The sequence below is a fragment of the Hippocampus comes genome, unplaced genomic scaffold (genome assembly GCF_001891065.2).
Source record: "Hippocampus comes isolate QL1 unplaced genomic scaffold, H_comes_QL1_v1.1 scaffold68, whole genome shotgun sequence".
NCBI classification, from domain to species: Eukaryota; Metazoa; Chordata; class Actinopteri; order Syngnathiformes; family Syngnathidae; genus Hippocampus; species Hippocampus comes.
This window is the reverse complement of record NW_017805625.1, coordinates 3,975,193-3,985,925: the sequence shown is the minus strand read 5'-3', so window position 1 is coordinate 3,985,925 and position 10,733 is coordinate 3,975,193. Positions and strand designations below refer to the sequence as shown.

The following is a 10,733-nucleotide window of genomic DNA, read 5'->3' as shown; positions in this document are numbered from 1 at the left end:
ATCTAACTCCCGTGGTGTTGAAGAGTCATCTTTTTATATGCATCCATCCATTTTCTGAACTGGTCATCTTCATCTTAAATGAATTAATTTTCCATCTATGAGAGAAACTGATAGGCAAAATATTATCCAACCAATCCATATGGTGCTAATAATACCATCCATTGTAGGATTAATGCACTCATTAGTTACAGTATCAATTACACCTGCACAATCTAATGAGATCTAAAGTGAGAACTGTATCGCATTGTTATATAGATCACTTTTTGTTTAATGCTAGAAATACGTTTACAGTGTACTGAGAACTGTTACGTTCTGTTCGCTCATGTCTGTATAATACATACACACGTTGTTATAGTATTAAGTTTATGACTGTCTCGAAGCTGAGCAAGATTGTTTTAGTAAATATAGGATTTTTTTTACTCTGCGCTGTTTTTTTTTTTTTTTTTTTTTTTACTCTGCGCTGTTCAAATGGCTCGTAGGGGCCTAATGACGTACGCAGAGTGCATTTAACTTGCATCATACTTCGGCAAGTCTTTGCAGGTCCTCGGCTTACGACGACACTTTACGAAGTTAGGGTAAGAATATGTCGTCTAACCGCAGAACTCACATCCTCTTACTGGCTGTTTTCCATATTGTGTTTTTCAAACATATCTATTTCAATGATCATGACTACTTCTGGATTTGCCTGTCTTCGGTCAGCGATTCGCTTCGGCGCCCGTATTTTCGTGCTCTTTCTAGCTTGTTCGAGTGTAAATAAGTGAAAAATAAATACTTCATGTCTATTTTTTATTACATTATACTTAAGTTAAATTTCGTTCGCTGTATAATTTAAACGTTTCCCCTTTGCTTCCATTTTTTCACTTCACAAAATAACGGCTGCATTGATTTCCGTTTCCGGTGGCGGGGCGGAAGTTATTACGTCGAGGGGGCGTGTCTTGAGAAAGGACAGAGGGACTCCACTATGGGAGGTTTGTTTCTTTCGTTGTCTGGAAAAAGGCTAATTTATCCTCCCACGTTGCCTCTTCTGCTTTAATAGCTGAAGTTTTAAACATTTGCAGTATTTACTTGCGAATGACAATTGTTCCGATGTAAATACTGTTTTAGTTTAGACTTTCAAAAAGTTTGTTTTTCTAAGAGATGTAGCTGCTGCGGACAGTGGCCAACTCATGTGGACATGTATTGTGTTTCTCTTTGTTCGAGTAGATTAAAACGATGGTTCATATAACAGAAACCGTGTTTAGCAACGTATCTATTTTTGCCAATGACTCGGCTTTGCCTTTTATTTGAATGAGACTCCTATGTGTGGACAGACAGTTTCCATGACCAGCTGGCAGAGGATGGGGCCTTCCTCAGAGCAGAGAGGAGATTGGACACAGAGCTGGTGGACAAAATCATCCTGCAGCTCAACAGAATCTACCCGCAAATACTCACAGACAAGGAGGCCACCAAGGCTAGTGACACGTGCACACATTTCACATCAAGTGCTCAGCAATGCTTGTTGTCAAAACACAAGGAAACATTCAAATACTTGCCACTGTTGGGTGGGTTATTTTTAGAGTCAAATGTGGTGTCTGTCCACTTCAACAAGTATAATGGATTATATGTATTATTCTGTCGTGCACCGCTTGACGGAGCCCACATACCACATTGTGGACTCACACTGTATTACCCCTACATTGAAAGATTAGCATTTTTTTTATTATGGACGACTAGTTTAGAAGTGAAGAAAAAATTGTAGCAAGCTTATATCGCATTTGTGGTCCATTGCAGTTCCGCAACTTGGATGTGCCCACATGTGTCCGACGAGGAGAGCTCCTGACGCACTTGCAGGCAAAAGGAGAGGAAGCATGTAGGGAATTTTACAGGGCTCTTCACCTGCATGTAGAGGATGTCTATTACAGCTTGCCAACACGGCTCCGCCTCCGAGGTTAGCACCTGACATTTCTCCTACCATGTACAGTATGATGAAAAACTCATGGATAACTAAATAACAACATGCATTCAGTTGAACCATCATAAAAATCAAACACAATCTCTTCGCTGGCGCGAACATTCATATCAGTCTAGTTTGATAACAGTCTGTCACTGTCATAAAGCGGTTATCATTTACAGCCATATTTTAAATCACATTTTAACATTAGAATGCCAATGTTACACTGTATTCCAACAGTTTACACCCCCAAAATCAAAATCATCACTTTGTCTCCAGATTCTGTTGATCCTCTCACACTTCCAAGTGCCTACAAAGAGCGACACGTCATGAATGACAATGGTAAGAGAAATATGTACAATGCACTGAATAAACTTTTGTCATGTCAGTGAAGGATCCCACTATTTGCTGCGGTTTTGCATGCCATCATCAATGAAATAATTAGGTCCGTTCAGCAATGCCACTTGAAATTCCCTCTTTCTAGGTCCCCTCTTCTTTATAGGCTGCTTCAGTGTTGCAGTTGGAATGGCATTGGTCTATTACTTTGGTGGTAAGGAGCTATTTTCTGTATGGCATACATATAATCCCAGGTGGATTTATTCGGTTTAAAAGCGACGTCCAAGTTATTGTGTGGGGTCAAGTGTCACTGTAGAGGGTGTCCTTCTTCTGTAGAAGCCAAACTGACTGGAGGAAGCGGGGCCCTTGGGATGGCGGCATTGGGTTTGAAAAGAAAAGCCCGGGAGGTCCTTGTGTGGTACGCCGAAGAAAGCCTCATGAAGTAAGGATTGACTGACCATCAGTGGCCAAGGGCTTCAGCGAATCTTTATTTGTACCAAAGCACAGCACCATACATTGCCTTTCAAGTGGTTAATAAGATTTTTTTTTTTTTTTTTTACATATTTGTATTTATTACTTCACGGGGTCCAAAATATGAACGATGAGGAACAATTGGGTCTACAACAATATGCTTATACTTGGTTGATCGCTATTTAGTGTGAGGTAAATCAATCATTAAAATGAAGAGGGAAGAGTTCAATACTATTCAGGATCGTTTTACTTTCTATAACCTTTACATTTTCAAAGATTATAAATGCAGTATCCATTTTTAATGGCCAGAGCTGATACACTTAGTTGGTAGTTTGTCGCCCTCGTCTGGTGTAATGATAAAGACAACAAGAACAAAGTGAATTTATTCAGTGAAGTAAAACGCAATTTGCTGAGATAAATATGCCCATTTTTAAGTGCCTGGTCGTGTAATCGGATGAAACAAAGTAATGTCGATTGGTTTCGTTCTGTCTGGAAAAAAGAAACGTCATACTGTTAACCAATGCGCATGAAGTCACATGACTGTCCTAGCCAATCCCTTCCAAGTTCTGTGCGCAGTGCATTATGGGTCTCATATATTTAAAAAAACAAACAAAACGAAGCAATGCCAAAATAAATTTTAAATGGGAACACACTCACCTTGTAGAAAATAACGAACTAAAAGCTAAAAGATGTATTTTGCAGTATCATTCTATAAGGATTGTTGGCACCTTAAGTGAAGTAGGACTGCTTCCTTATCACTATAAGAGGCCATTTTGTTGGCGAGATTTTATGTGTTGTATGAAAGGAGAGAAGGTTAGCACTCCCCTTGACAAGGATGGAAATGGCCCCTGTGGCCTGCAACACATATACGGTTAAGGCATTGCCACCTACTTCGTGGCATCTCTAACCAAGTTTTTTTTTCTCCTTTAACGTGTTAATCATTTATTTTAGCACTTAATCAAAATTCAGGGACAATTGTAAGTTTTTATATTTTCACTCACGCAGTATAAGCACTCTATTGCAATGGACAATGAACTTTCAATCTTGAATGTGTTGAAAGTTTCTGTGAATATTTAGTCATTTTACTCTGCACTCTGCTGCAAAATATAGTCCATACTATATGCCTTAACTAATATGTGAATAAATCACAACCCCGATATTGCTCGACTTTATTTCCCACATTCATTAGACATTTCTATACTTGAGTGCCTTCTGCCAATTTTAAAATTTCTCAAAAAATACTACCAGATTTACCCTCCCAGTGAAACATAATATGAAATATTGATGAAGTGTGTCTTGGGCTCCTGTCAACAATTCAAACAAAAAGTCAAACAAAAGGAGGACTCATAAACCTAACAGTTGCTACAGTATAGAAATAGTGCTTTATGAAAATATACAGAAGCAATTCTACTACACGCATAGTTTGGTGTTTGTGTTTCTTATTTTCTTATGTCATTGTGCAGTTGGGTGTCCATATTTTCATTCTGATTGATGTTAGCTGATATTCCAGGTTTCCTGTGCCTGCTTCCATTTTTTGTTTCTTCGTCATGTTAAGATGCCTTAACCATAGAAGTGCCACTTTGGTCCTCTGAACTATGTATATTCTGACAATAAACAAAATGACAACATTTGTTTGTTTTGATCATAACTTTAATTTAAAATAGTGCTCACAGTGTTTGTTACACCATACTTTAAAATCCAAAAGAGATTTTAGTCCTTAGAAAATTCTATAAAAACACATCATCGAACACAAATAATTGAACAGACACTGTAAGGCTTTAACTAAAATATGCGCATTGTCTTATTTTAAATACACAGTAGTGGTTGCATAGCGCATGAAGCAAGTATACAATGAAATTAGTAGCTCCATCTCTTGGTTCATGCCTAAAAGACTAAATTGAATATTTCTTTTGAGGCATTTCAAGGGTCAAGTGTAACGTTTGTTCTGTTCTATAGTTGAGTCATGCACTAAGGCAAAACCTGTTTGAAGGAAGTATGGGATGTACATTATGATGACATCATTCACTCAATTAAAACATAAAAACATCAAGTGACAAACAGGATTACAAAAAATGTGTGTTTGTATGATAAGGCGGTTGTTTTAGTCACAGCAACCTGAGCATGATATTTAAAATAAGCATACATTTATGTAACAATGAAAAGACAACAACAACAAAAACAAAACCCAATACTGACCACAGTTAGAAAAGTAGCACAGTCATCGTAAAGTGGATTAAGTTCATCTAACCGAGCCATTTGATCCTCGGCGTACATTTGCTCTCCTCGAGCCCGCGAGGTCAAATTCCAGGACAAACGCTATGTGTGCATTTGCCAGACACTTTGTAGACAGAGTAAATACGTTCTCTGTGAGTTCAAATGCGTTTCAAATAGATCCACGGGGGCAGACAGGTGACGGTGGTCACTGTTTGAGGTCACTGTTGGGCCGCTGGACGCCGAAGGCTGTGATGAAAACGTTGACCACGACGATGACAAACACAAAGGCTGTGGTCAGGTTCTCCAAGATGTTCAACCTGTAGTGCATGCGTTCGTCATTCAGGTTCCACTTCACTGCAAGAGATGAATTGCAGCATTATCATCAGCGTGTCTCTCTTTGTCCGCTAAGGGGCAGTATAGAGCTGCCTACCAGATCAGCAGTCGTAATTATTGATGTGGACGATCAACTGATTAACTCGGTGTTTCCCTGATGATTCATTATTAGCTTGCGGTTCTTTTTTCAAATTTTCTTAGTAGGACCACACTGGTTCCACTTTTAAGCTTTCCTTTTTTTTTTTGTTTTAAATATAGTCATGAGCCGGCCTCATGCATGAGTAGTTTCAGATGGTTGACAGGCAGTTCTTTCTGCTATGACTCTAAATTTAGCCACTTTCCACAATAATAGCATGCATGTACTGTGAGGATAAGATAAGGACAACATTTCACATGCTTAGGGGAAACTGCAACTCTCAAATACTACACTGAAGGACCCAAATAGCACCTATTAAAGTGGAGCCTACAAGTTGAAAAAATAATGCATGTGCGTTTCTCTTGTATAGCGTTTATACAATCACCTCGTTTTTTTCCGTATCAGATGGCTTTAAAAGAGGCCCTATGTGAAATCAACCTAGTTGCGTGTCAGGTTACCTTGGTGAAAACAAAGGAGGTTCTTGAATCGGATCCGCTTGTAGTGAAAGCAACAGACAAAACGTTTCGGACAAAACGACCACAAACCTACCGATGAAAATGAGCATAATCCCGACTAAGATTTGCAGGGTGAGAGAGATGCTGATGAGAATGATGAGTGGCGTGTAAAAGGAGAAGACTGGGCCTTGCTCCAGCACGGCCTTCAGCTGCGAGGCATTGGCCATCAGCAGAGCCACATCCAACATGCTCTGTGCCACGCTCTTCTTGTTGGCGTAATGGTTCATGTTCAAGGGTCTCCTTGGCCTCATCGGGAGATCCTGAAGCGGAATCTGCAACACAAAGACCATATGCATGAGGACCGTTCAGTGGAAGTCTTGAATTAGAAGTTCGACTCTACGGACAGTCAGTGTACCTTGTGTTATTCTTTTAAAACATCACTGAATGAACCGTGATTTAAAAAAAAAAGCCAACAACACTAGAAATGGAACTTGCCATAGAAAAGTGGCACGCACAGCTCTGTGCAGGCTGTTCAATATAAGATAGCTAAAATGACAATGAGAGACAACAAATAAAAGTCCAACGGAGTGGACTAAGGGTTCAAGGAAATTCAATTTAATCAGAAAATCAGTTCTCATTGAACCGAACCAAATCGAGTTGTTCCATTTTAAAACTTTCCGTCCTTATATTGTATATGTATATCTTTACAGTTGGCTGTACAATGTATAGTGTATGTATAGAATTTATATAGGTACTCAAATGCCGTCTCAATGTAGTTTAAAGTTCTTTCTTTTCATTTCATGAACTTGAATAGTTTGGCCTTTGGAGACTGTGCTTGATTTCCAACTGAATAATCAGCTTTTGATGGTGCAGTGTTTCAAAATCCGAAGTAGGAAATATTGTATGCTTTCATTTCCTTTTCGGGGAATTTGGGACTTTTTTTTTGTACAAGCTGGAATTTCCAACGAGCCAGCAACATGTGTTTCTTGGCACAATTCGTGAGTTTTAGTTTGAGAAACCAGTGCACTTCTACGCTGCCCTTCATGTGCGAATGGGGTCTTGGTGAGGGCATTGCACAACCGCGTTTATCCCATTGTGCTGGTTATTTTCTTGGTGGGGAAACCCTGATGGAAGTCAAAATGCTTAGGAGCTGAAACCAAAACTTGGAACACTGTCATGACCCACAGGATAACAGTTCTGCTTTCATTATAAAGGTCAAATCATGTCGTAAACGCCACATCCTTTTTTTAGACTTTAGTGGGTTCATTTAATACTCAGGGGCCTCCACCCAGAGACATTGGGAATAAGCCAACCACGTGAATCACGCACAACGCTGAACAAACTCAGATGTTCAGCATCTTTGATAAATAACAGCAAATGCAAATCGAATGTGGCATCAGGTCCATTTTGCGTTGTTGGAATGGGGCTGGTCATTCCAGCCAGGAAGAAGCCATGCGCAGACTTCCTTGTTTTGTATGCCCATAACCTTACATAAGAGGAAGCCCTCATCCCTGGCAGCAGGACAAGTTCTGCATAGATGAGTTGTCAAGGTTTCATCTGCTCCGAGCACACAGCAGCAGTTTCAACAAGGGCCTGCCTTGTGCTACGACTGACAAGGCTAAGTTGTGGACCAGAATGCCACAATCGTGACACTATTTCCTTTTCACTTCCTCCTCTCTTCAATCGTCTTTGGCCCCCCCCCCCCCCCCCCCCCTCAGTTTAGTGTTGTTCGAGAGAGGCTTTCTCAAGAACTTGGACTGGGTTCTTCCTGTGGGTCTGTAAAACTTCTGGGACATTGTGAGGGATTTCAGCCCCCATAAAAGTCAATTAAAGATTCCGTGCCTTCATTGTTCTTTGGAGATATATCAGAACAGAGATTACATATTTGACTAATTAATTGATGGTTGCATAGCTGTCATAGTTACTTTATTTATTCTTCAACAATTGGATGCTAATTCCTGCCTGCAGTAACATAGCTTTTACATTGTGTAAAGAACATAAAAACATGCTAGGTGTAATAAAAATCATAGTAGTTGTTTTTTTTTTAAATCATGATTATCATTGTTTTGAACTCATCAAGTTTCTTTTAAAAACTAGAATTTCCATACAGCTACACTGTATTCAAATGGTGACAAGTGCAATATCGTAGCAACACCCGAATAGGGAGGAACCTCTGCAGTCTACCTAGTTCTAGATTTTCAGGAGAATTACGTCCTAAATTTACACTCGCATGACATCATGCCATACTAAATTCAGTAATTCACGGGAGATCACGAAGCGTCTGAAGACAAAATGTGATTATGACAGAAAGATAAATGAAATTTGGCTGGCAAAGACAATACGACTACTGGCTATAAGTAGAAATCAGTAATTAAAAAAACTGAATGTACAGAGCGATGTATGTGAAAAGACTCACATCACAGGAAGCAATTTTTCTCTAAATGCACATCATCACAATTAATGGTAAATACTGTACATTATTTGTTTTTCCATACATCAGTTAACTTCTTTTTACACTTGTATAGCTGCTAAGAATGAAAAGCAGTGAACTCAACTCAACTCACTTCACACCAAGTTTGGCAAAGTGAACAAATTTTAAAACAAACAAGCTTCGAGCGGTTTACTTTAGTGCCACTCCCAGTTGAAGTTTGCTGTCAAACTAAACATTCAAAAACATAATTCTTTTAAACAACCCCATAACGTGGCTTTAACGTCTGCTCTCTTAATGCTAACACATATTCAGAAACGCCATAGACAGGCTGTAGATAGATATAATGCCATCCGTTGGCCAATTCGCACACCACAGAATAAGCCAAAATTAATCAAAGCCCAGACAATTTTGTTCTTTACATTCTATTTAATTGGGGGTGGGATGTACCATACAAACGTACACTACATGAAGAGGGTCTCAAATTTACAGCGAATAACTTTTTTCCAAGGAAAACACACACACACACACACACACACACACACACACTCCCCTACAATTATAACAAATTCATATTTTTTCGACAGAAAAGTGGTAACGTAAAAATAATAGTTGCATTTTTTAAAGTTGTAATAATATACTATTGAAGTCCAAGTTTAACCAGTAAAGAACGTTACAGTTTCACAATGACAGTTAATTCAGTAATATTATTAAAACCTTTATTCTCAAAAACACAGAACGAGAAAGCCTTTTTTGTTGCTCTAAAAAAATAGGGCTGTGTGCCTGTAAATAAGACACCTTTTATTCTTTAAACAAGAATGAAAACAAATTGTGACTTTTTCATGTTGCAGGGATGTCAGATTTATGTTATATGTCACAACCATATCAGAGCTTTTAATTGGCCCAAAGCTAAGGGAGGGAAAAGTACTTTTATTGATTTATTGGCACGTTGGTCTCTAGGAATGCACATAACACACAAAAAAAAAGTCACCACTTTTTTTTTTCTTTTACAAATTCTTCACGGACCCCACTTTGAAATCCGCTGAGTTATATAGTGACTGTAAGATCATCATATGGGTGAGATCAGCGAAATTTGACAGGATGCTTCATTTTCCAGTCACTATTGATGACATCATTGTTACGTCCCTTTTGCCCATGACCCCACCAATATGTTAGCGTTGGTCATCTTTCACAGATTGACTCAACTAATGTATTAGGCCCGTTTAACACGCGTATACGCCACCGGACCTATTGCATTCCATTGTAAAGGAGAATTTGTTTTATTAAGTCCTATCTAATGTACATACAGTATACAGTAAATACAGTCCCTACCTTTTAATAAAAGGCACGGCCCTTCACATTGTTGAAAATATTTATAGATATGTATACAGTATATTTTTTTCATCATTCGAATGCTGTCTCCAGCTCAAGCGAACTCCCCTGCTAACTTGATGCTTGTGAAACTGAAACTACTCGGAACCGGGTCTTTTCCTCGGTCAAATGTAAACGCTTGTGTCGGCTTCATTAAATAGTGAATGGTGGGGGGAAATCTGGTTAGATCCAAACCGGTGAGCGTTTATTATTTCTTTCCAGTTTCCAGCCTCTGCGGAGCCCCACCGATTTATCGCTACTGCGGCTTAGCCCATCACAAGTAGAGTAAGCGGGGTTCGGTCCAGTCTAACGGTACCGCCTTACCTCCGCGTCGCCGTTCCGGTCTGCATCGCCGTTCATCTCTAAGTCTCCTGTTGCCATCTCCGATAAACGATCTGTCTTCCAGCACCGGGAGGACGTGGATTAATCCGGGAATGTTGGAACAGCCGCGGTGGTCGAGCGTGTGTGTGTGTCGGGGGCCACGGTCACGGTCAGTGGAATTACAACCCTGTCGTGACGACAGAAGGGGGGAAGTAAAGCCAACACTCCCTCCCGCCCCTTCACCGACTCGAGGGCAGGCAGATTCGCGCTAACGACGACTACACTCACTAGTTTAGTTGTCGTGCTTGGGGTTTCCCTCCTCTTTTTCCTCACCGCACTCGGAAAAAGTGATGAAAATATAAAATGAGTAATGTTCCCGTTGAGGAAAGTGAGCACCAGAAGAACTTGACTTGTTTCCTGTATTCGGCGCTTTTCTGCCATCTGGTGTATATAAAGCGGTATTGCAGTCTGGTCGTCACAATTTCACATGCTACAACATGTTTTGTCACTGGTTGGAGGAGAAAAGTAACATGCTCATCCATCCATTCATTTTCTGTACAATTTGTGCTGTAACGGATGATCTTGGCCTTATCCTGGCTGGAACGTGTAAATATCACACAGGGAGGTCGGATTAAAGATTCGAACGCCGAACAGCAGAATGGATGAGGAAACTGGTGTCGAATTCAAGACTCGGGGGGCCAGATGTGACCCACGACATCATTTTATGTGGCCCACGAA

General features: G+C 39.9%; 2 protein-coding genes across 4 annotated transcripts; one reads left to right on the top strand and one right to left on the bottom strand.

Moving 5' to 3' along the window:
• Window positions 1-893: 893 nt before the first annotated feature.
• On the top strand, window positions 894-3,658 carry card19 (caspase recruitment domain family, member 19). 2 transcript variants are annotated; one of them, XM_019880679.1, is made up of 6 exons: window positions 894-968; window positions 1,311-1,450; window positions 1,771-1,927; window positions 2,210-2,272; window positions 2,415-2,480; window positions 2,603-3,658. In XM_019880679.1, the coding sequence occupies exons 1-6, from the start codon at window positions 962-964 to the stop codon at window positions 2,710-2,712; spliced, it is 543 nt and encodes a 180-aa protein (XP_019736238.1). In that variant the 5' UTR covers window positions 894-961; the 3' UTR covers window positions 2,713-3,658. The 2 variants fall into 2 exon arrangements, with proteins under 2 accessions (XP_019736238.1, XP_019736237.1); XM_019880678.1 differs by having other exon boundaries at window positions 947-968; window positions 1,293-1,450.
• A 715-nt stretch (window positions 3,659-4,373) lies between these two features.
• On the bottom strand, window positions 4,374-10,389 carry ninj1 (ninjurin 1). 2 transcript variants are annotated; one of them, XM_019880682.1, is made up of 4 exons: window positions 10,284-10,384; window positions 9,999-10,182; window positions 5,970-6,207; window positions 4,374-5,305 (listed from the first exon to the last, which is right to left on the bottom strand). In XM_019880682.1, exons 2-4 carry the CDS (start codon window positions 10,053-10,055, stop codon window positions 5,157-5,159), a joined length of 444 nt encoding a protein of 147 aa, XP_019736241.1. In that variant the 5' UTR covers window positions 10,056-10,182; window positions 10,284-10,384; the 3' UTR covers window positions 4,374-5,156. The 2 variants fall into 2 exon arrangements, with proteins under 2 accessions (XP_019736241.1, XP_019736239.1); XM_019880680.1 differs by having other exon boundaries at window positions 9,999-10,389.
• Between the last annotated feature and the right edge of the window lie 344 nt (window positions 10,390-10,733).

Coding starts and splice junctions, on each gene's coding strand:
- card19 (XM_019880678.1), top strand. Junction 1,451..1,770: donor CAGACAAGGAGGCCACCAAG/GCTAGTGACACG, acceptor GGTCCATTGCAG/TTCCGCAACTTGGATGTGCC. Junction 2,481..2,602: donor ATTGGTCTATTACTTTGGTG/GTAAGGAGCTAT, acceptor CTTCTTCTGTAG/AAGCCAAACTGACTGGAGGA.
- ninj1 (XM_019880680.1), bottom strand. CDS start 10,055: ATGGCAACAGGAGACTTAGAGATGAACGGCGATGCAGACCGGAACGGC. Junction 6,208..9,998: donor ACCGGAACGGCGACGCGGAG/GTAAGGCGGTAC, acceptor TTTGTGTTGCAG/ATTCCGCTTCAGGATCTCCC. Junction 5,306..5,969: donor GATTATGCTCATTTTCATCG/GTAGGTTTGTGG, acceptor CATCTCTTGCAG/TGAAGTGGAACCTGAATGAC.